Here is a 23,071-nt window from a genome sequence, read left to right as displayed (position 1 = left end):
ACTGAGGAGAACCAAGCGGACAGAGGGAGCGCGAGGAAGAGGAGGAGGAGGGGGAGTGGGGGGCGGAGCCTAAGCCGCCGCGGGGCCTCGCTCCGTCAGTCGCTGCGCTGAGGCGTCTGTGGCTGTTTGTTGTTTTCCGCCCAGGAGGGGCGGCAGGGAAGCTCGCCTCGCTCAGCCGCCGCCGCCGCCGCCGCTCCCCCCCCCCCGCCGCCCTGGGAAGATGCCGCTCTTCACCAGCAACCCCTTCGACCAGGATGTGGGTGAGTCAGGAAGGAGGCCCGGGCAGTCAGCCGCCTCAGTCTGGGCCCGACCCACAGATTCCCCCCGCCGCCCTCCTGCCCCCTCGCCAGCCCTTCCTTCCCTCCTCCGTCCTGGGTGCGACCCCCTCCTCATCTCCCCTCGGGGGTCGACCCGCCTCCCACCTGCCTTTCTTCTCCCTGCACGAGGGTCCCGCCTCGCCTTTGTCAAGTTCCCTTTCCCATATGTCAGGCAGGGTGGGGCTTAGCTCTTGAAAGGCGCGTCATGTGTTTTTCCATCGCCTTTATTTCCATCTTTTAAAGCTGTTAGGAGCTAAGAAAGGACAAGGGGTCTCTTCCCCACCCCACCACGCCACACTTCTTTATTTTCCAGATTTTTTGTTTTTTTAATTAAGGTTAAAATCCGCCCCAGAGCTCAGGAAACGTGTAGGTTGGTTCTCCTTTTATCGCTGCAGCAAATCTTAGGAGGTAGCTTAAGTTGACAGAGTGTGACTTGCCCAAAGATAAGTACAGTGGCACCTTGGGTTGCAGACGCTTCAGGTTACAGACGCTTCAGGTTACAGACTCCGCTAACCCAGAAATAGTACCTCGGGTTAAGAACTTTGCTTCAGGATGAGAACAGAAATTGTGCAGTGGCAGTGCAGCGACAGCAGGAGGCCCCATTAGCTAAAGTGGTGCTTCAGGTTAAGAACAGTTTCACGTTAAGAACGGACCTCCAGAACGAATTAAGTTTTTAACCCGAGGTACCACAGTACATTCACAAGTTATGCGTTCTTTCTTTAAATAAGTTGGTTACACTTGGTAGCTCTCAGCCCTTTCTATCTCCTCTTCTCCCACTAAAGTAATTCCTCATTGAGTGCCTATCCAGTAACTTTTTGTTGTTGTTGGGGCTGCTTCAGAATTCCTGTAATAAGACGGATGGGGTTTTTAGATAGGCTGCATACACATCATACATTTAAAGCCCTGACACCCCTCCTGGGAGAGGGGAGAATCCTGGGAACTGCAGTTTGCTTCATGCACAGGTGCGGTTCTCAGCATCCTCAACAAACTATGGTTCCCAAGGTCCGCCAAAGGGGAAGCAATGAGCTTTAACTGTGTGCGGCTTCCAGTTCTAGTGGTTTGCCAGGCGGTATTTGCTGTTGTAAACTGTTTTGTAGAAGGTCTTGTGGGTTATAAAATCCTTACCACCTGATTAAAATTACTTGTCATGGATAGGGTTGGCTATGCACTTGGAAGTTACAGCCATCTGTGACCTACCTGTGTATACCTACCTGTGTATACTGTATATATATGGCCAGCTCCCTTTCCCACATACACAGGATCATTGTATGTTATGGTCTGTATGGTACGTTCATAATCTTTCCTACAGTGTCTTCATTGTAAAGGTAAAGGTAAAGGGACCCCTGACCATTAGGTCCAGTCGTGCCCGACTCTGGGGTTGCGGCACTCATCTCGCTTTATTGGCCAAGGGAGCCGGCGTTTGTCCGCAGACAGCTTCCGGATCATGTGGCCAGCATGACTAAGCCGCTTCTGGCAAACCAGAGCAGCGCACGGAAACGCCGTTTACCTTCCCGCAGGAGCGGTACCTATTTATCTACTTGCAATTTGACATGCTTTCGAACTGCTAGGTTGGCAGGAGCAGGGACCGAACAAGGGGAGCTCACCCCATCACAGGGATTCAAACTGCTGACCTTCTGATCGGCAAGTCCTAGGCTCTTTAACCCACAGCGCCACCTCTGTCCCATGTCTTCATTGTAGGAATTGTTTAAAATGAGCCACACACTCTGAATTGTCACCCATTCATATTTGGCTTATCTCTAAAACATCTTTTCTTTTTGGTAAGAGAAAGGGGAACTAAAGGCCAAAAGGCTTGGGGTAGATAGGGTCAATACTACACAGAACCTAACACTAAAGACATTAATATGTTGGAGGCAGCTATATAATATGTAGAGAGGTAGCAGCTTTTGCAGTCGTAGTTTGATGACAACAGAGCTTTAGCAAGATTGTTGTCAGTTGTAAGTTGGAATTCATTCAGCTCATGACTGGCTGACTTCAGTATTTATGTAGAGTCATCACTGATTCATAAAAACATGTGGATATTTGTCACAAGGCCACACCTGTTAATGTGGGATAGTCTGAGGGTAGCTGAAACAAAGTATGAATGCAAAATGCAGCTTTTGTATTATGTCTTTAGATGCAGAAATCCAAGGAAAACGGTTGTTTCTGAAGAGACTGAGCATAGAATGTCCAGCAAATAAGAACTTCCTTGTTCTGTCACACCAAAGAGGGGCCACTGGATAGCTGAGCACACAGTCTTATTCAGATGTTATTTTTGTATCAAGATTTCCCTGGGGAAAGATTGGGAACAGACAAGTTCATATAGTAACTTTCCTGCCTGTCCTGCACTTTCCTCCCACAGGGGAAGATTAATGTGCCAGCATCAGGGGAGCTCCTGTGTTAAAAGAACTGGAATTTTAAGGTTCAAATGTTTGTTTCTCCCACAGTACAGAGAAGCAGGGAGAGGGAGTGAATATGTTTACACAGGCCTTGAGACCTTCCAGTTTCACAATATGTGTCAAAGGGATGTCCAGATAGGCCCAGGAAGTGGTCAACCAGATGCTGCTGTGAACCTCAGAAATGAGGTGTGATGGATGTAATGGCTGATTCATCATGGATTGCAATGAAGGATTGTGCACTACCATAAAATGCATTGGATTTGTTTAGTATATCTGGAGTAGCTCACTAATGAAGTTGTCCAGCACTCTAGTAATGTTTGAATTGAAGGTAAAAGAAACTGATGACATGTAAAAACATAATGTTTGTTTTTATCAGAGCTTACACGGTGCTTCATTTAATTCCTTCTCTCCCTCTGTCCCACACTGTGTAGTGCTGTATGGATGAACTTCAGTGAGTCCAAGCAAAGCATTGGGCCTACAAGGTTTCATCCATCTCACTTTTCAGAGATTTGTTTCCCTTTCAGATAATTTTTGCTTGTTCTGTTACACACGCTAAAAAACACAGTTTATGATAAACTCTAGTAAGTTTCTAAAACAAGCCTACTTCAAACCATTGGTTGCAAAGGTGACTTACGTAATTAACCTGTCAGCATTCCTTGTTCAAACAACGTGAGAAGCCAACATTCTTTGAAAAGGATACAGTGGTGCCCCGCAAGACGAATGCCTCGCAAGACGGAAAACCCGCTAGACGAAAGGGTTTTCCGTTTTTGAGTTGCTTCGCAGGACGAGTCTTGAGATTTTTTTCGCCCCCCCCTTTATCTAAGCCGCTAAGCCTTTAATAGCCTTTTAGCAGCTAATCCGCTAAGCTGATAAGCCTTTAATAGCCGCTAAACCGCTAATAGCGCTAATCCACTAAGCCGCTAATAGGGTTGCTTCGCAAGACGAAAAAACCGCTAGACGAAGACACTCGCGGAACGGATTAATTTCGTCTTGCGAGGCACCACTGTACTTCATTTCCACCATAGTTTTTAACATTACTTTGCAAGCACAGTCACTGAACTCAAAAAGCTAACTACAGCACTGTCAAAACTTGGGTTGCAACTGAATACACACAAATTTGTGTGTGTTCTAGTAAACATGGTGGGCCTTACTTTTGAGTAAACATTCATAGTAAAAGGCTGCATCTTGCATTAATAGTAAGTATTTAATTTTGTTTGGGAAGCAACACTGCAGATTGTATTCCTGAGAATGAATTCCATGGAGGAGCTAGAAGAGAAGTCATGTAGCTTCAATATGACTATCTTTTTCTTCAACTGAAACAGCATTGTGGTGGTGGCCGTGCGGTAGCCATTGCTTTCTTACCAGAGAAAGTTGCTGTTTGCGAACTGGGCTAAACCAGGAAATCTGATCAGTGGAAAAAAATACAGTTGTTTAGGTTAGAAGAGGGCAGAAAGTAGATCAGGATTTGCAAGATTGGCAAGGATTCCTTACTTGGTTGTTAATTGCAAGAACAAAATGTCTTTTCCACCTATATTAGGCTGCTTTAATAAAGAAAGTTGACTGGGATTGGGGTTTCATATGAAAGGACTGGGAGTTCAGTTCTGGTAGTGAAAATAAAGTTCAAAGCCCAAAAGGTATTCAGAAATGCACCTTGTTATTTAATTATCACTGTATATATTTTGCATGTGGCACTGGTAGATCCTTGTGTGGAAGTAAAACAAACAAAGTAGGTCCAACAGGCCTGAAGTCTTCCCACCTCTAGTTTAGATCACAAGCCTGTGGGCAGAGTTTGATCCTTTTTAATGTAATTATTTTAATTAAAATAAAACCACAAATTAATTTAGTGCTGCTTTGAATAGTGTGTTGGTGTTACCATAGTATACAGCATTTATTATTTTTTAAATTACTAATACCAGGGATTATAGAAATGATGCAATATTACATATTTTTAGTTATACCACCATTGGGCTTCTGGTCTTTTTTGGTGTTCAAGCACTTCAGGCCTGTGATGGCAGTCAAATGCTATTAAACCCACAAGGCTCACATGCCTTATTCCTGGGTCCTTGAATGCTATCTTACATTTTAAAAAAAATGTATAGGTTTTAACTTGCAGTTAGAATACTTAAGGTGGCTTTTTATTGCAAGGATTAATTTTGTTACAGGTTTGTTTATTGTGGACAGCTGGTGCTTGACCTAATTACTGTTGGATATGTATTAGTGTTGGTAGACAGGACAGTGCTTTGTTCTTCCTTTCCTACTAGAGGAGTGAGCCAGTCTGGTCTGATAGCAGTATTAGCATCTTGCAGGTTTACTATAGTCTGGAAACTTTCAAAGGCAGAAATGCTGTTTTCTGTCATTAGTCCTGGTTGAGGGAGGTAAGCATTTTTGTTTAGTGAGTATTTACTTTAACTTAAATGGCGATAATGTCTGTCTTTGGGCAAGCCATGATGATATTTAGATGCAAAAGCTGTATTGGATATTAAAGTTATCGAAGACCCTAGCACATAGTACAAAATGGTTTAGTTTAATAAATCATGTACTAATATTTATTTAAAATATTTTTAACTTTGTTGTGTGTGAAATATTATATTGAAAGATTAAGCAAAAGAATGATAAGCTTGTGAAAGATACATGAGAATGAAAGCATGTGCCCAACTGCCATAGTGCTGAATTGCTGGTTTCCTGGCAGAGCAGGATGTGCAGAACGGTCTCAGCTGCCTCAGCAGACTTGCAAGGGAAGGAACAGTAATGATAAGAAAGCAGTCTAATTCAACCCAGCCCCTGCCAAGACCCCACATGTCTCTTGTGCCTATAATACTGTTCAGTCTGCTCTATATCTTGGAAATAAGGCAGGCTACAAACTGAAATACATTCTTCAGATTATCAGTCTTGGAAGTTCTAACAAGTCATAAGACAGCTTTCTGACTTGTCTTCTTCCCATATTTTTTTGGGTGGGGTGGATGGGGGTGTAGTTTAATTTTTAGTAGAGATGTAGCTTCATCTGGCTGTGTGCTAGTAGGAGGGAATTGGTTTGGGAAGGAAAATATTATGTGTGTTCATAGCTGTCAACCAGAGGTTTCTTGAAGAACCAGAGCCATATAAGACTGTGTCCAAGATTGTTTGGAAAGCATTCTAGCCAGCTGACATTACAAAAAAATAAATCTGTCAATGAATTCATAAAAATAGTCTTGCTCATTGCAGAAGCAGCACTAACATTATACTGATGCCAGATCTTTGATTTCTTTGTAGAAAGACATGAAAATTTGAGTTTATTATGCAAATCAAACCTTTACATTAGCTATTATCACCTTAATTCTGTTTTTAATGCATATTTAGGATTGTATATTCGGTATATAACAAACTTAGGTTTTACAACTTTAACGCTACTCCAGGACATACAGCAAATGGTTTATTTTTGGTAGTTTCATTCCACTTGTAGCTATGTGGGATGCCATAGCATATGTATTCATTATGTACAGCCAAGTGTTGTGACTTGGAGGAAAACTGTTTTCTTTTTTCCCCTAGAACTGTATGTATTTAGAGGCTGAATTAGCAAACTGGCCAGCTAACGATAGCACGGGATTATCCAATCAGTTATAAAATGTTGAAACAGTTGGGAGTAGTGATATTACTGAATTTCAGAAACAGGAATGAAACCGTGAACTGAAGGTTTTGCTCATTGCTACTGCCTCTGGGACCAATTCCATTCCTCCATTGCAGCACTGATATGAAAGATGATAGATTTGTCATTCCCCTTTCTCCAAACATATCCTTAGGAAGGAGAACAACAGTATGGAGGACTCCTGGAAGTAGAGAGTTTCAAGCCTTGCCTGAGGCCTCCAATGCTGAGAGCTGCTTCCCATTACTGTCCCTGCTTGTAAGGCAGCGATGGAGACCCTGTGGTCCACCAGATGTTGAGTAACTCTTAATTCTCATAAGCCGGAGCCAGAAATGGTGGGAGTCCCAACATCTGGAGGGCCACAGGTTCTTCAACTCTGTTGTAAAGGTTAGATCTGGAAAGAAGGAAGGGCTGGTAGCAGCAGAGGTATTACACAGTGGGTGGTGAGGTGGTAAAGCCCAATCTGAATTGGCCTGTTCTAACTTGTTTCAAATCTTCCTAGCCCCACCTTTGGGTCTGACTATAAGTCAGAGGAATGGTGTTTTTGAGCTACATTTCAAGGCAAAGTTCAAGCAAGTACATGATAGTGTAGATGATTATTATTGGCTTGCAGGATCTACTGGCGCAGCTGCAGCAGAAATGTGTTGACTTGACAAACCAATGTGCTAATGTCTTGAGTAATGAGATGCCGCTATTGAACATGTTCACACCCTCAGAACTACAAGTGTGCTATGTTTTCTTCAGAGTTCATATATTGTTTTCTTTCAACTGAATTTCATACAATGCTGCATTAGGGCTGCATCTAGGAATGTGTCAACATAATTCAGAGTAGGATGACCATATCAGTTTTGATGCATTTCTATTTAGAGTTGATACTGAAGTTTCACTTACTTGGTAAAGTTCACTCCAGGCATTTTTGTTTCACTTAGAAAAAGCAACTAGTGAAATGAATACTGCTGAAGACTGGGGGCTCATCTTAGATATTTGTGATAAAGTTGGACAGTCACGAACTGGGTAAGTATACACTTCTTGTTTGAAACACTTCATCATTTTATTTGGAAGAAGCATAAATAAAACTAGATAAGATCAAACTGCATGACACCTGCTGGGAAAACTAGAAAACCAAATGTGTTAATGCCAAGTTATGTACACTGCATTCATAGCCCTAGAATTTTTGAAAGGCACTGGAAATTTGGAGAGTGCTTTCAGCAGAATTGTTTATGTGACTAATGCATAGTATTTTCTAAAAAATTTCATTAGAGACTTTATGTTGTGTTTTGCTGTATTTGTGCAATGCACTGTTGTAATCAGTTTGATATTGAAATCTTGTTTCATCACCTTTTTTTGGCAGAAATTAAGTTCCCTCTTCTTGAATCTTCTTTCTGAAATGATCAAGCAGTCTACCATCTAATTTTTCCTCTGAGTTATCTAAATACTGTCACCTGTTGAATAAAGTGTTTCTTTTAAAAATAATTTCTCATACCATTTAAAAGCACTTTAGAAAGAGAGCTTAGAGCACACACCTCATCTTAGCAGAACCATTTGGTTGATTGATGTAATTTATCAACTCATTTTCCTCTCCCCTGTACCAATGTGTCATAGTATCGGCATGTGTAAGAGTGTAGTGCGCTTTACAACTTAGTTCTGAAACCTTTTTGCAGTTCTATATTGTAGGAGTTTTTAAACAAAATGTTTGGGATGTAACTCAAACCCATCATTACTGACATGATTAAATTGCCCTAAATTAATTAATTCTAAGTCTAGTGTCTGCATTATTCAAAGAAACAAATGCTGAAAATGAAGATTGATTTGCCTAATTCCATCCTTAAAATGCTGTGCTACTGTCTCCCTATATGGAGTTTTAGTGAGAATATTACTTATGATCTGTCTAATTTCCCTTCAGCCAATAATTATCAACTTTTTCTTATCTGCAAGTGTTCTGTGGACTTAGTTCTACTTAGTGCACTTAAACCTGAACAATTTGAATCAATCTGGGAATTGGGGGAGAAGGATGGGTGTTGATATGAGAATTATCCTTTAGTTTACAGATTGGACAGATGGCAAACAGATCCCTTCAAATCTTGTCACTCCATGAATCAACTTTGCCTTACAGCATGAGAGTTTATTTCATTTAATATATTGTTAGGTTGCCTTTTAGGGTCAAACCTAAGGCAGCTTCAAACATATAAATACAGCCATCTTAGACTCCGGTTGATAATTTGATAAACTCTTAAAATATAAGGCTTTGAATGTCATATTATTTTTATAACTGAAGACTCAACAGGTTTGCTGACTGCAAGAAAATGAAATATGTGCTGCTTATGGAATACAGCATATGTTTTAATTAAAGTATCACCATAAATGCTAGTTTTTAGTGCTACTTTAACAGATTGTGATTATAATCTGCTGGTCTAAGGCCCTAATAAACTGATTGATTGTGGTTATATTGATATTTTAAGTTTAGTTGAAGTTTTCCCTATTTATTTGCATATGAGTTCATAAATGCAATTTATTCATTTTCCTCCTAATTATTTTGATAGAAAACTTGACAGCAGCTGCTTCTTGGAATAAGACAAGTTCATACTTTTGTACAGAGTGAAGTGACCATGCTATGTCACAGCATTTTCTATAATTAGTAGTGTTAAGTATGAAGCAGTGGTTTGTAAAACAGACACCACCAAATATAGATTACTCAAAGCTGCAGTGTAACTTAAACTACAGCTTCCTTTATGTGGCTGGGTATCAGTGCTTTATGTTAAAATGAAATCATGAGTACACCCCCCAAAAAAGTTAAACATTTTTTAAAAAAGTAATCTCTTAAATATTAGCTGCTATTTGTCACATTAGTCAATATTGGAGACTTTTGAAAAAGTAGATTCTATTATGTAGTGAAGATGGGCCACATTGACTTTCCTGTTTCTCGCTAAAACATGGCATGTATAATTGCAACTCCATACTTCAAGAAATACAGTATCTATTTCCTTCATATACAAAATATCTGTTGGTAGCCGTTAGTTACACTCTGACTGACAGTATTGCAATCTGTTAGCTTCTGGTCTTCTACAGTGACCTGTGTCTTCTCATACTTTATCAGATGCTGAAACCTCTGTAAATAGGCTGCTGTCTGGGATGGCTAGAACATTGGCATGTGTACCTAACCTCTGAATCTTAAGTTTATCCATCCTTCTGTTTGAGTTGTTTGTCATTCAAGCCCTTTGTTGTAGAAGTTGGGCCAGTAAACGACTGATCTCTTGCTACTTTTCAGTTAGGTGGTACACTATGTGTGCTGAGAAACTCCAGATTCTAGCAAATCTTCCCAAGTTCTACAGGGAGCAAACTTTGATACAGAATTGAACTGTTTATCTTGCCTAGAGAAAATTGAAGTATTTGTTATGGAAGGTCATGCTACAAACATTCCTTGGACTGAGATGCCATAGGAGGATACACATAGGATAGAAGTACACCAATTTTGGCTTTGTGCATTAAACCAGTCGTTATTTGTGGTCTCCAGCAACCAAGACTTGCTACTTGCCATTGCCTTTTTCACTGGATTATTTTTGCCTCAGGAAGCGGAAAAATTTCACGAAGGGAAATGAGTACTGTATTTTCTTTGCACAGGTTTTTGTTTTTGTTTTGTTTTTTGAGAAAGCAACATCAGAACCTTGCAAAAGGGGATCATTGCATTGAGGGTGTGTCACAGGGACTCTTGCCACTGGAAAACAGGCAAATTATGTTATGGAGTGCTTCAGTCATTTTCAAACACATTTACCTTAGCTGCTAGCTTGTAAGAGAGGGTTTTGCTACCTCCCAAGTAGCTGAATCAAAAGCTTGCTCTTACTCTCTTGTTGTGTGTGTCCATCCCTTTCGTTGTAATGCATATCGTTGTTTATGCCAGTATATTTAAAAAACTGCTTATCTTATTTATCAGGCCTAAGGACTGTCTTCGGTCTATTATGAAGAGAGTGAACCACAAGGATCCCCATGTTGCTATGCAAGCGCTGACCGTACGTGGCCTTTGAAAAAAAATAACTTTGCTTAATTTTCACGTTCTACTATAAAATACTTTAGTTCTAATCTCTCTCTCTCTCTAGCTTTTAGGAGCATGTGTCTCAAACTGCGGTAAAATATTTCATTTAGAAGTATGTTCAAGAGATTTTGCTAGTGAAGTAAGCAACGTGCTAAATAAGGTATTCTATTTTGAGTCTTTTAAATTTGGTCATGTCAAGTTAAATGATTCCTGAAGCGGGGTAAAATACATTTGGGCAATGGAGTCATATACATGTGGATGAAATGTGGGATAGCCTTGTTAGTCTGTTGTTACAAAAACAAGAAGCATTTTGTGGCCCTTCAGTCCACAAAAGCTTGTGCCATAAATTTGTTAAGCCTTTAAGTTACCACAGGGCTCTTGCTTGTGGTTTCCGAGATAAAGTTGTTAATCTATAACACTTCCTCTGCCTCAAGATAATCAGAAGATCCTTCTTTCTTCTGATTTAACTTCTTGTTGTCAAATGCTGGCCCAAACTAGTGTTAGGTGGGTTTGGGTGATCTCCCAGAGACAGAATCTCATACTTGTCAGGACATCTCTCTTTCCTCTTGTCATCTGAATACAGTGCTTAGATGGCTGAGGATTAAGACTAAGAGGACTCTCAGATTTTAGGGAAGCAGACCACACCTATGGCTTGGGAAATATGAGCCATTTTAGAGCTAGTTTGATCTGTAAATAAATGGGAAGCCTTTTGAACATCCCGAAAGCTGCTAACTTAAATATATATCCCAGTATTGATTTCACATGGTGGCTCTATTTATATTTTAAAGGTGCACTTAATGATTTGAGGTGGGGGGTAGATTTTAAACTGGTTTGGGGTTGATATGAACAAACATAGCAAAACAATTTGTGCTTCTTTTTGAGGGTTATAGTAAACAGCACTGAAATCAGTGTGAAAAGTTAGTAATTATAAGTTGCATCAAACTGATTTAAGTGGGACCCAAGTGCAGTTAACATGGACTAGACCCAGTTTTGTTGCTATGACTCTGGAAATGGTTTTTTGCTAGTTGATTTTTTTTGGGAGGGTTCAAATTTTATTACATTATTTTTATACTTGTATTTCATTTACCTCATTCAGTGGACATAGTCCAGAGTGGCTGCTTACAAATAAATGTATTTGTAAACTATATTAGCATTATCCTTTTTACAGGGTCATCCAAAAGTCTGTGAAAAATTGAAAGCACTCATGGTGGAATGGACAGACGAATTCAAGAATGACCCCCAGCTTAGTCTGATATCTGCAATGATAAAGAACCTTAAGGAACAGGGTGTTATGTTTCCAGTTATTGGTTCACAGGTAAAGTGCTAATTTGCAAAAACTGTGGTTAATGTGAGATGTAATACTAAGAAGGCCTACGAATTATCAGTCTGCTGTTCTGCTTCCTGAATATAGCTGTTGTTGATTCTTTCCCATGTCACTGTTCATAGAAATGCACACCAAGTCATTGTTTTCAATGAAACATCTCTTTCTCATTTTAAACCTTTCATCTTCTGATGCAGACCCTTACAATGCCAGATCAACTTGGTGGCCATGCAAAAGTTAGAGAAGAAGGTCCAAACATTTTTGTGTGCCAAAATGTTGTTGCTAGATTACAGCCTTAATTTACATGAGCGAAGATGAGAGCTTTGATATGTCAAAGGCTTTCACTGAAATAAGTTTGAGCTCATTAATTTAATATATGGGTGGGCAACATGATTCCGAAAGTGCATAGAGGCTCAATTTTTGAGTGGTGGAAATGTCAGCCCTACCCATCATTATGAAGAACATCCACGTGGCTTCCAAGTTCATATCCTTTGTAATGGTTTAAATGGTTATCTGAAAATGGCTCAAGCCTACATCTTGGAAGGCAATAAGTGCAAATGATGCATGCTACCAGTCCATGTTTTCTTGCTTATTTTCATGGCAAGGGGACGTGTGTGTAAAGCAGTGGTAGGCAACTTGTAGTCACAATGTTGTCGGCCTGCAATTCTCATCAACCCCATTCAGAATAGTCAATGGTAGGGGAGTTGTAGTCTGGCAGTATCTGGGGGACTACAGCTTCTTAAAATAAGTAAGTAAATAAGTTTGCTTGCTTGCTTGCCAAATAATTAAATTCAGCCAAGGGCAGTTCACAATATAAAAGCAAAGAAATAGATAACAGACAAAACAGGACCCCCCGCCCTAAGTTTAAAAGGCCATAGATTGTTTAATTAGCCACAGGCCTGGGAGAAGAGGAATATAGAAGAAGAAGAAGAAGAAGAAGAAGAAGAAGAAGAAGAAGAAGAAGAAGAAGAAGACGACCCTGTCCACTCTGGGTGGCTTCCAGCAGAATATAAAAACATAATAAAATATCAAACATTGAAAACTTCCTGATGCAGGGCTGCCTTTAGATGTCTAAAACTTGTGTAGTAAGCTTCTCCATGATTGCCCCCCTCCACTTCTTCACTGATCAGAGAGTACAGCAACTGGGAGCAATGTGTCCAAGGAGAGAGGAGAAAGGGTCACAGAAAAGGCTGTTGAACCAGATGGGGAACCCACAAGCCAGAGGTTCCCCATTCCCTGTCCTAATACCACCTTGCTAATTTAACAGACCATTCACAAAATGTTCTATGACTTGTCAAGAAAATACTGTAACAGTAATTTACCCATGGTTTCTAGTTGCCAATTCAGATGTAACATGAGATGAGTTACATGGCTCATTTTGAGGAAGGTTTTTCATTTGCGTGCACTGAGGTGACCACTAACCATTACTGCGAGATGAACTCTTAAAAGATCAGCTTCCCCCCACCCCTTCCTCAAAAGAAGCTGATTTTTTTTTTTTACTAATATATTTCTGATATGGCCACAAATGCTGGATTTAATATATTGCGTTGAATTTTCAAATAACATCTACCCTCTTTGCTCCTGTAAGGCTGCAGAACAAGCAAAAGCAAGCCCAGCTCTAGTAGCCAAAGATCCTGGGATAGTAGCCAACAAGAAGGAGGAAGAGGATCTAGCTAAAGGTTGGTTATTGCTTGATCAGAATCTTCAGATGATCACAGCTCATGATTGGGGCTCCAGAGTTCAACCCCTCTCCCCATGGGCTGGATCCACATACTGTGACTAGAACAGTACCATTCTAATAGAGACGGAAGAGGGAGGTGATTGTGGCATATTCCCCCTGCCCTTTGCAGCTTCCATCATCCCCTCAGTGCTGTTCCATAGGTTTCCCTCGTGTGAATAAATTCAGAGAGAAATCCTTATTTGGTTTTGCTTACACTTAAGTTGGATTTATTACTTTTTTCCAGCTATTGAATTGTCACTTAAGGAACAAAGACAACAACAAACGCCGCTTTCCACTCTTTATCCAAGCACCTCAAGCCTCTTAACTAATCACAAGCATGAGGGCCGAAAGGTTCGGGCTATTTATGACTTTGAAGCTGCTGAAGATAATGAACTAACATTTAAAGCTGGAGAACTTATCACTGTACTTGATGACAGGTAAATCTGCTGGAGTCCACAAATCACATTTGCACAGTAGATATTTGGGGCCGGCAGACTCGTGAAGCTGCAATTCACAGTTGACACACTTGCAAGCTCCATTTACTAGCGCTTCTATTTTGTCAACCGTACAGGATTGTGATATAAATCTTGAAGCCCTTTTTGCATGCTTACTTCCAAAGAGACCCAGGAGTTTTATGTCTTAACTTCATTGGATTGGGTTGAGAGTATGTTGTCATTCCCATAAAAGTGGATCCTGTATTGTCTTTCTTTCCATCTTCTAATGAACCAGAAGAAAAATCAAAGACCCAAATGGTTGCTAGAATGATGAAAGGGCCTCTTGAAATTTGTCCTTCAGGGTGGATAGAGATGGAATTGGCCTAATGTTTTTGACCATTGAACTCTTCCTCTCACATGCATAGACGCATAGACTTGTAGAGTTGGAAGAGACCATGAAGATCATCTAGTTCAACCTCCTGCAATGCAGGAATCCTTTTGGCCAATGTGGGGCTCGAACCCACAACCCTGAGATTATGAGGCTCATGTTTTCCAATCTTTCATGTCATAATTCTTTTATTTCTAATCTATAGTGATCCAAACTGGTGGAAAGGTGAAACGCATCAAGGGACAGGATTATTTCCTTCTAATTTTGTAACTGCTGATCTTACTGCTGAACCAGAAATGAGTGAGTAATGTAATGTTCACATAGAAAAGTGCATTGCTTTTAGCACATTAAAGCTTACTACATCAAATGTAAGTCCCTGTTTTACACCCCTCTCTACACAGATTATATCATTTTACAAACAGTCTTAATAGTTATTTCTTGAATTGTTAGCTTTATTATTTGATAGGAACTTTTCATAATTTTGTCCTCTTAGAATAATTTATAATTTCATAATTTAGCCCTCTCAGAAGGACTAGTTATGTGAGAGTTCTGAAGCTAACTCATGTAATAGAAAGCTTGATTCCCGCCTCTGCGTATTTTCAAATGCAGTTAGGCAAAGAGGATGCCTTTTGTCTCCAGGAGAATACCCTGGGTTATGCTAGATATGGCCTATTCCCTTCACTGATCCCTTGATGCAGGAGGAAGTGAAGTATCAAAGAAAAGTATTCTGTAATTTTTTTTAATGTGGGAATCTCTGATGGTGTGTGCCATCTTGCAAAGTCAGACAGGTTTTGTAAAAGGCTCCTCCTTCCACCATTCACGTAATCTTATTACGTTAGCATGCTATCCCCAAGAGCCAGTCCAAAGGCAAGTTAGGGTTGTATTCTGTGTAAGTTTTACTCTGGGTAGACCCACGGAAATTATTACTCGCGACAAACTTAAGGCCAGTAATTTCATTGGGTCTACTGTGAATAGGACTTAGTTGTCTACAACCCTTGGTTTAGAATGCCTAGATATCCAAAACATGAGTCCTTCCTAGTCTGAGTATAATATGAATAAAACATGAATGTCTAAACTTATGTGTCGATGACCCATTTTATCTTCAATCTTATTTCCCCCCATTGGCTTAACTGGTGTGTGTGTTAGGTGGGTACTTCTACTTTCCTTTGTTTAATTCTAAATGTGCGTTGAGGCAGTACTGCATGTAATTTCAGTATTGTACATTCAGTATTGTATACATGAAATACGTTTTTGAAAACGATCCCCTCATTCTTTTCCCCCCTTTTTTCCATTTGGAAGATTCCAGTTATTGAAAACTTCAATATTAGCATAACGGTGAAGAGACTTGAATTACAACTCACTGGCTTGAATCTTAAATCTGCCATGCCCTAGTTGGTTAACCCAGCACACTCCCTCTGAGCCTGTCTCCCCATCTGCAGTGCAGGAGATAGCGATATCGATTTAAACTTACAAGACTGTTATAACAATTATAAGAATGCATGTGAAGTGCTACGAATACTTGAAAGTACCTTGCAAATGTTAAGATGGTGATGATAATTTGTTAAAAAACACAGAAACATATAAACAAATATCTATAGACTAAAATCCGGATCCTGAGTGACTGCTGCACTCATGCACACAGGTCCCACTTATTATACTCCCAAAGTCACACCCATCCAAGGTTTGAGGTCCTTTCAGAGTGGCACCATAAGAGGTGACTCAGAAATAAATGTTGTTTTTGCCACCATGTGTGAACAGTGTTTTACACTTGCTGGTGATGATGCAGGATCTTGTCCACAGAATCATATTGGGACCAAATACCTTTATGTCATGAGCTATAAACAAAATAGTTTATAAACTTTAAGCAAAATATAAACTGTAAACAAAATAGGGACGCGGGTGGTGCTGTGGGTTAAACCACAGAGCCTAGGACTTGCCGATCAGAAGGTTGGCGGTTCGAATCCCCAAGACGGGGTGAGTTCCCATTGCTCGGTCCCACCTCCTGCCCACCTAGCAGTTTGAAAGCACGTCAAAGTGCAAGTAGATAAATAGGTACCGGTCCAGCGGGAAGGTAAACAGCGTTTCCGTGCGCTGCTCTGGTTCGCCAGAAGCGGCTTAGTCATGCTGGCCACATGACCCAGAAGCTGTATGCCGGCTCCCTCGGCCAATAAAGCGAGATGAGCACCACAACCCCAGAGTTGGCCATGACTGGACCTAATGGTCAGGGGTCCCTTTACCCTTTACCCTATAAACAAAATGCCTCGATTACATTTTTTTTCTCAGTCTAAAACTTTGTGTTTCTGTTCAGTATTCTGTCAACTTATATTTTCGCAGTGAAAACCGAGAAGAAAACCGTGCAATTTAGTGATGAAGTTCAAGTTGAAACAATTGAACCGGAGCCTGAACCAGTTTATATTGATGAAGTAAGTACAAAAATGTAGACCAACAAGGGGTATATGATAATATTTATAAAACTTTTCAGTTTGAGACTTGGAAGCACTTTTTTCAACTTACACAAATACTAATGCTTTCCTTCATTTTTAAAATGTGATTAGATTTTTATAATAACTTCAAATATTTTTATTTTGAAGCAGAATATAATGGCTTTCTTGTGTCTCCCCATCTTTGTGCTTCACTTTCTGTCTTAATTTAAAGAAGTAGTCCACACTACTGTCTGGACTTCTTTAAACTGTCTTGTTCTGACTTCTCCTATATTCAGTAACCAGTTCTCCTGAATTGTGTTCAGCATTAGTCATACTTGCAGTGGACCCATTGAAATGGATGTCATGGCTAACATTTCCATGGGTGCATTCTGAGTAGAACTTAGTTGGACACAGACACACCCTTTGTTAGAAATACTAAACACACTTACTTCTGAACAATTCCCATTGAATGGCAATACTTATTTCAGGTAAACCTTTGTAGTGTTGCACAGGTGAAGTACAAAAAAGGGAAGATTATAAATCTTAAAAGTCCAGTGTGTTACTTTTCTGCATAAAGATTTTTGAAAAAAGAAAGGAAAACACCTATATCTTGAACTCTGTTGAAACATTTCTTAGCAGAGACCACCAAATATTACATGCTGAATACCTGATACTGGTTTTTATCACGGTGTTCCGTTGTGCCAGAAGCGGTTTAGTCATGCTGGCCACAGGACACAGAAAGCTGTCTATGGACAAACGCCGGTTCCTTCGGCCTGAAAGCAAGATGAGCGCCACAACCCCATAGTCGCCTTTAACTGGACTTAACCATCCAGGGGTCCTTTACCTTTACCTTTTTTTTTTTTTACAGTGTTTCTGTATTTGTTTTTATTAAATGAGGCCCAGCTTACTCTCACAGTGTATTCATAGCAAATTCTTGTCTTTTGTGAAGTGTTTGCCTTCTGGATTATGAGCTTGAATGGCTGTGTTCTGTGTTGTGTAGTTTCTATTTTTATTTTCTTATTTTTATATCCTGCCTCTCTTTTGTCATGGAAGCCAAGTTGGTTCCCAGATTTGGTCACCCATCTAGGCATTGGCCAGACCCAGATCTGCTTAGTTTCAGCAAGGTAGTGGCCTCATGTGCCTTCAGATCATATCCTGGGATATTTCTGCCAGAAAAAAAATCCTTGTCACATTCATAAATATTTGCAGATGCACCACTAGGTGGCAGTGATGCTAGTATAAGTAACATTAACTACTGGCATTCCACTTCAGAAATTCTTACAGAGTGACAGTTGAAAACTGTGTTTGAAGGATATAGACACTGTGAACTAATTCCACAGTGTGTTGTGGATGTGGGTGTATTATTATTTACTTGTGTATCAAAAGACTTGCATATAAAAAGTTGCTAAGAACCATGTTGGTAGATGTGCAGTTTCCAGAGACTGTTATTTCTATTGTATTCCAGTTAACTAATCAATTTAAAATATTTAGAAAAGTCTCCAATTAATTGACTCATTTATTTATTATTGTACAAACTTACAAAAACCGTGGATGAGAGGCAGCATCTTCGAAGAGGGAATGCTGCTTGCAGCACTTTTAAAATAAAGTGTTTTTCCCCCTTCAGAACTAAAATGCTGTGCAGTTTAGTGAATTAAGTAATTGAGGTCCGTATAATTTTAGATTATTTGTTTGGGTGACTCCAGTACAGTATATGCATTATAAAAATTTTAGTTGAAAACTTCCACCAGGTTGTTCATAGAAGGGACATCCTTATTGTTAAGAGGAAAATATGCCTATTGTCAAACCTGCTTGTAGAATGTATTGTCAGTGCTGGCACTGTTTCTCTCATAGAACGACAGAACATTAACAGCTAATAAACGGTTCATGTAATGTTTTTATTAGAACTATTGTAACACTTCAGCTGTGCCCGTAGAAAAAATGCAAATAGTTTCTCATGCTGAAGTGGACCCTGGACTTAATATTTCCGATTCAGCAGCCACCCACATGCTACATGCCAGAAAACTTTTAGAATTAAAAGTTTCTGATCTTTTGAAAGCACTTTCTGATATGTCATGGAGATCTGCTGTTGGAAAATTTTTTTTTAATGCTGTTGGCTGTGCTGAAGTCATTGCGTGTGCTCAAGTTGCTGGGAGTGCCTACAGTAATTCTTTGAAACATAAATTATGGACTGCTCATAGATCTGAACCCAAATAAATAATGTGTGTGTCCTATTCTAGGATAAAATGGACCAACTGTTGCAGATGCTGCAAAGTGCAGATCCAGGTGATGATCAGCCAGACCTCCCAGAGCTGATCCACCTTGAAAGTAAGCTTTCTTTCCCCCTGTTCTGTCCTCATAGTCACAAACAAGTTCCCACCTAAGGACTATAGGATGCTAACTTCATCATTTCTCTAAAATCTTTACTTGATTATCTCAAGTCATCTTGTTTGTTTTGTGGAAAGTTTTCTCTTTTAGTATAACTTTTTCTTAGCTAGCTTGATGTTCATTATTAAAAAAATTATTGAGATTTATAGTTTTTCTATTTACATTGTGTTTCTAGCAATGTGCCATCAAATGGGACCTCTCATTGATGAAAAGCTAGAAGACATTGACAGGTAAGAACAGATATCAAGAGAGAAACACCTGATATTGCAAAGCAGCAATTGTTTTGTTTTAACCATTTATGTGTCTTACTTCTGAACTTCGTAAGCTACTCTTGAATCCTTTTTGGATTAACAATGGGATAAAAAACCCTTTAAATTAAATAAATAACTTTAAAATGAAATGGGTTTATCTTTAGAGATAGGGTAGCTATTTCAAAACAGAAGGTCTTGTGCATTTTCAGTAATGACAGTTAATGCAGCTTTTTAAAGTTATGGACCAGACATTTGACTAGTATTTGTACATAGACAACTTTCTTTATATCCTGTACTAATTCTTCATGGTAAGGATCACAATTCCCTGTCTCTAACCCCCCCCCCCCCAAAAAAAAAAATTGTGGTCATTTTCTCATAGTAGGAGGTATGGATGGCTTCCCTGGCAGCTATCTGTTAGTTATCTTTGAGTGTCTGTGTACTACTTTAGGGCAGGCATTCAATTCTCAGTCTTACTTCCTTTCATGAAGTCTCCATACCTGGTTCCCTTGCATAAATTGAAACATCCGCTGTCTCTGTGTAGCACTTCAGTTCTTTAGGAGGTTGGAGGAAGAGGATGGAAGTTGCCTTAGTTGCTGCTGTCAAAAAGCATGAGAGCGCTCTTTCTCTTTTAAAGACTCTGACTGCAACTTTACCCTTCCTCCATTTGCAGTAAAATGATGCCTCCTTCCGTGGATAAGTCAAGGTTGGGGAGCCTGTGGCCATCCCAATGTTGGGCTACAGTTCCCATCATCTCTGATCATTGGCTAGACTGGGAGTTGTATTCCAAAAGGATCTGGAGGTCCAGCCACCCTATGATAAACTATAAAGCTAGTATCTGTTTTGCGTAAAATAATGTTCATTGATATTGAAATGTTTCATTCAGGAAACATTCTGAGCTGTCAGAACTCAATGTGAAAGTGATGGAGGCACTCTCATTATATACCAAGTTGATGAATGAGGATCCAATGTATTCAATGTACTCAAAACTACAAAACCAACAATATTATATGGCTCAGTCTGGTGTTTCTGGCTCTCAGGTATGTATTTGGAGGCTGTAAAGATCTGAGGTAGATAATTGTGTTGTGGCATTGATCCAAGAAACTGGTGGATAATGCATAATTCAAGTGATAAAGCCAGTTACGTATAGTTGAACCCTTCAACATTAACATTTATAAATTAATAACTTGTGAGGCCTATAACTTGTGAGGGCTCCTGCACCCAAATATAATGAGGTTATATTATTTAACAGATTTCACAAAACATCATTTACTATGCCTCCCAATTCATTGTATATGATCAAGAGACACAAGAAACTGCAACTTCCATGCATTCTGGGAGGAACTGATCCAGGCTTCTGGAGTTTGTAGGGGTGGGGTTAAGCCCAGTGGTGTGGGGGTGCTCACAATTGGGGGCGGGATAGAGTCATTAGTTAGCACTGTTTACATAAACTAGCTTTTAAAGCTGTGACTATTAAGATGGTTTCGAATCCTGTTTTTATGGCTTTAAGTAGAACAAAATAATAAGCGTCACTTGACATTAGCCTATTCCTGTGTTTATCTCTTCCTAATATGTGTCTTTAGGTTTATCCAGGACAACCTCAAAGCAATGCATATTTGGTGGCAGGAAATGCACAGATGGGTCATGTTCAAGCCTACAGTCTTCCATCAGAGCAGCTACCACCTCTGAATCAAGGCACAATTACTCCAGCAGCAAGCTCTGGATTACCTAGTCAGCCAGTTCAGACATCTTACACAAAGTAATTGTGAAACTTCAAATATCCAAAACTTGCATGTAATGTTAGCTAGAAATGCTTAAGGGAAATAATAATTGACAACTTGATCACTAAAGCTATCTTTGTGACACCTGCAGTATGTTTGGATTGGACATTCTGTATCAGGTTACAGAAACCTCTGCTTTCCTTAGGTTTCAAAACAGGCTCAAGGCATGCAGTGGGGTGGGGATACCTGTTTGTTTTTTAAGATGAAGGATCCAATTTTCATTTTTTTGTTTCGTAGCTCTTTTCAGTCTACTTACTCTTTTCCCCCCCTCTCACCCTTACCTCTAGCACAATGGTTGGTTCTGTTCCAGGAAGCACGTATTCTAGCCAAGCTTCAGTCTACAGCCCACCCCCAACTGCTGCTACTGCTGATGTTGCTGCTTACCAGAATTCTGGAACTATATCTCAGGTGCCAAACTATAACTTAGTCGCCTCATCCCTGCCGCAGCCACCAGGCAGCCAACCACCACCACCACAGCAACAACCTCCATCATCACAACAAAACACTTATTCCCAGAAGGCACTACTATAGGATAGAAGACTTCTGATTCCTAATCTACTCTAACCTCTGCTGACGGCAGTTTACAATGTTATGAGTTTATTCCTTTAATATCTTAAACGTGGGTTATCCTCGGCTTAATAGGAATCTTTCTTGGTGAACAAGTATAAGGATTCTATTTGCACTGACTTTTTAGGATTATTATTTTTTTAATTTGCAAAGGAATTAAAATACTTAGGACATTTAATTCCTTTAAAAATGCCTAAAATTGGTACAAGGTTATTTATGTCTGCTGAAACTGGCTAGTTTGTGACGAGTCAACTTGGCAAACTGTTGTGGCATATATGTTTATGTACATATAGTGTGTTTGTGTTAGTGGCCGTTTTGAATTACTATGGTGATCATGTGAATATATAACACAGTGTTAAAATAATTTACTGTTTTATTAATCATGAACAGATGGAACATGTTCATGGATTTTATAAGGATGTTTGTTCAAAGTGTAGGAGAAGGCTCTAACCTGCATATCACAAATACTTACTGGCTATGGATATGCTCTTGAAACTGAATTGCCTAGTTTTTTCATTAATTGTACATTGAATGTGAGTGTGTCCTTCCTTCTTGTAGCCTTTGGGTGCTACTAGATGACACTATCTACCAAAGTAAGGGGTCTAGAACTTCAGACACTCTGCATTCAGAAAAGATTCTGCTTTTATGAATAATGGTTTCAAAATAATAACTTGCAAGCTGCTAAACATATGGGACCATGAAACACATCTGAACCATTTTATCTTTTATTGTTTAAATTATGTAACTTACATTTTCATGCTAGTTTTGTGTCACCTGAATGCTGAATAGTTATATTCTGTGTACGTTGGTGGAGATCACACCAAAGACAGAGAGGGGGCACTTTGGATGTGAGTGAGTGGCATTTTTAAACTGGAACAAGAAGAAACACTACATTTATTAAAGTCTTGTTAAGGACTGCCATAATTGTCAGATTGCTTCGTTATGTGTATGGTGTTAAAATATTGGTAGCCGTTTTATCCTTCATAGTCTCTGTGTAGTTCCAGAGTATGTCTACTGCACCTAATGCAGATCATCTCCCAACTACATCCAGAAGTTCTAGCCATGGAAATGGTGTTTATGCCCTCTGTTTTCATGGGGAGACTTCTGATTAACTGTTGGTGCCTTGAGCGGTGGAGCAAGCTTAGTTCTCTCTTCGCAGCAGCTTGGGGAACATTTTCTGTAGACTTCATCAGCGAACTTTAGCATTTATCTGAACGTAGAATAGTGGGTACCTCTTTCTCTCTCTGTTTTGTTTTGTTTTTAATTCCACTTATTTCTTTCTACCTGCAGGTATTGCTATTTCCCTGCAGGTATTTATCTCTGTCTTTCGCTGCACACTTAGGGCATAGCTTTTTAGAAGTAGTGCCTGGTATGCATTTAAGAATTTCCCACCTTGCAGGACACAATATTGGGCATTATGAGATCAGATCAAACAATGGATCTTC

The 23,071-nt window shown here is 39.7% G+C and overlaps 1 protein-coding gene across 1 annotated transcript; it reads left to right on the top strand.

Moving 5' to 3' along the window:
- Window positions 1-41: 41 nt before the first annotated feature.
- STAM (signal transducing adaptor molecule) lies at window positions 42-22,550 on the top strand. The gene is made up of 14 exons (XM_080974459.1): window positions 42-260; window positions 7,262-7,346; window positions 10,261-10,336; window positions 10,424-10,519; window positions 11,528-11,674; window positions 13,269-13,359; window positions 13,645-13,837; window positions 14,428-14,522; window positions 16,557-16,645; window positions 18,883-18,970; window positions 19,206-19,260; window positions 20,165-20,318; window positions 20,862-21,037; window positions 21,347-22,550. The coding sequence occupies exons 1-14, from the start codon at window positions 221-223 to the stop codon at window positions 21,588-21,590; spliced, it is 1,629 nt and encodes a 542-aa protein (XP_080830585.1). The 5' UTR covers window positions 42-220; the 3' UTR covers window positions 21,591-22,550.
- The last annotated feature ends 521 nt before the right edge of the window (window positions 22,551-23,071 follow it).

The sequence above is a fragment of the Podarcis pityusensis genome (genome assembly GCF_964106645.2).
Source record: "Podarcis pityusensis genome assembly, chromosome: 12".
Classification (NCBI taxonomy): Eukaryota; Metazoa; Chordata; class Lepidosauria; order Squamata; family Lacertidae; genus Podarcis; species Podarcis pityusensis.
This window is presented reverse-complemented; position numbering and strand designations above follow the sequence as displayed.

Excerpts from the sequence above, each read along its gene's own strand:
- STAM (XM_080974459.1), top strand. The coding sequence starts at position 221 with ATGCCGCTCTTCACCAGCAACCCCTTCGACCAGGATGTGG. Across the intron at positions 11,675-13,268 it reads TTCCAGTTATTGGTTCACAG|GCTGCAGAACAAGCAAAAGC; the intron begins GTAAAGTGCTAA and ends TGCTCCTGTAAG. Across the intron at positions 13,838-14,427 it reads ATCACTGTACTTGATGACAG|TGATCCAAACTGGTGGAAAG; the intron begins GTAAATCTGCTG and ends TCTAATCTATAG.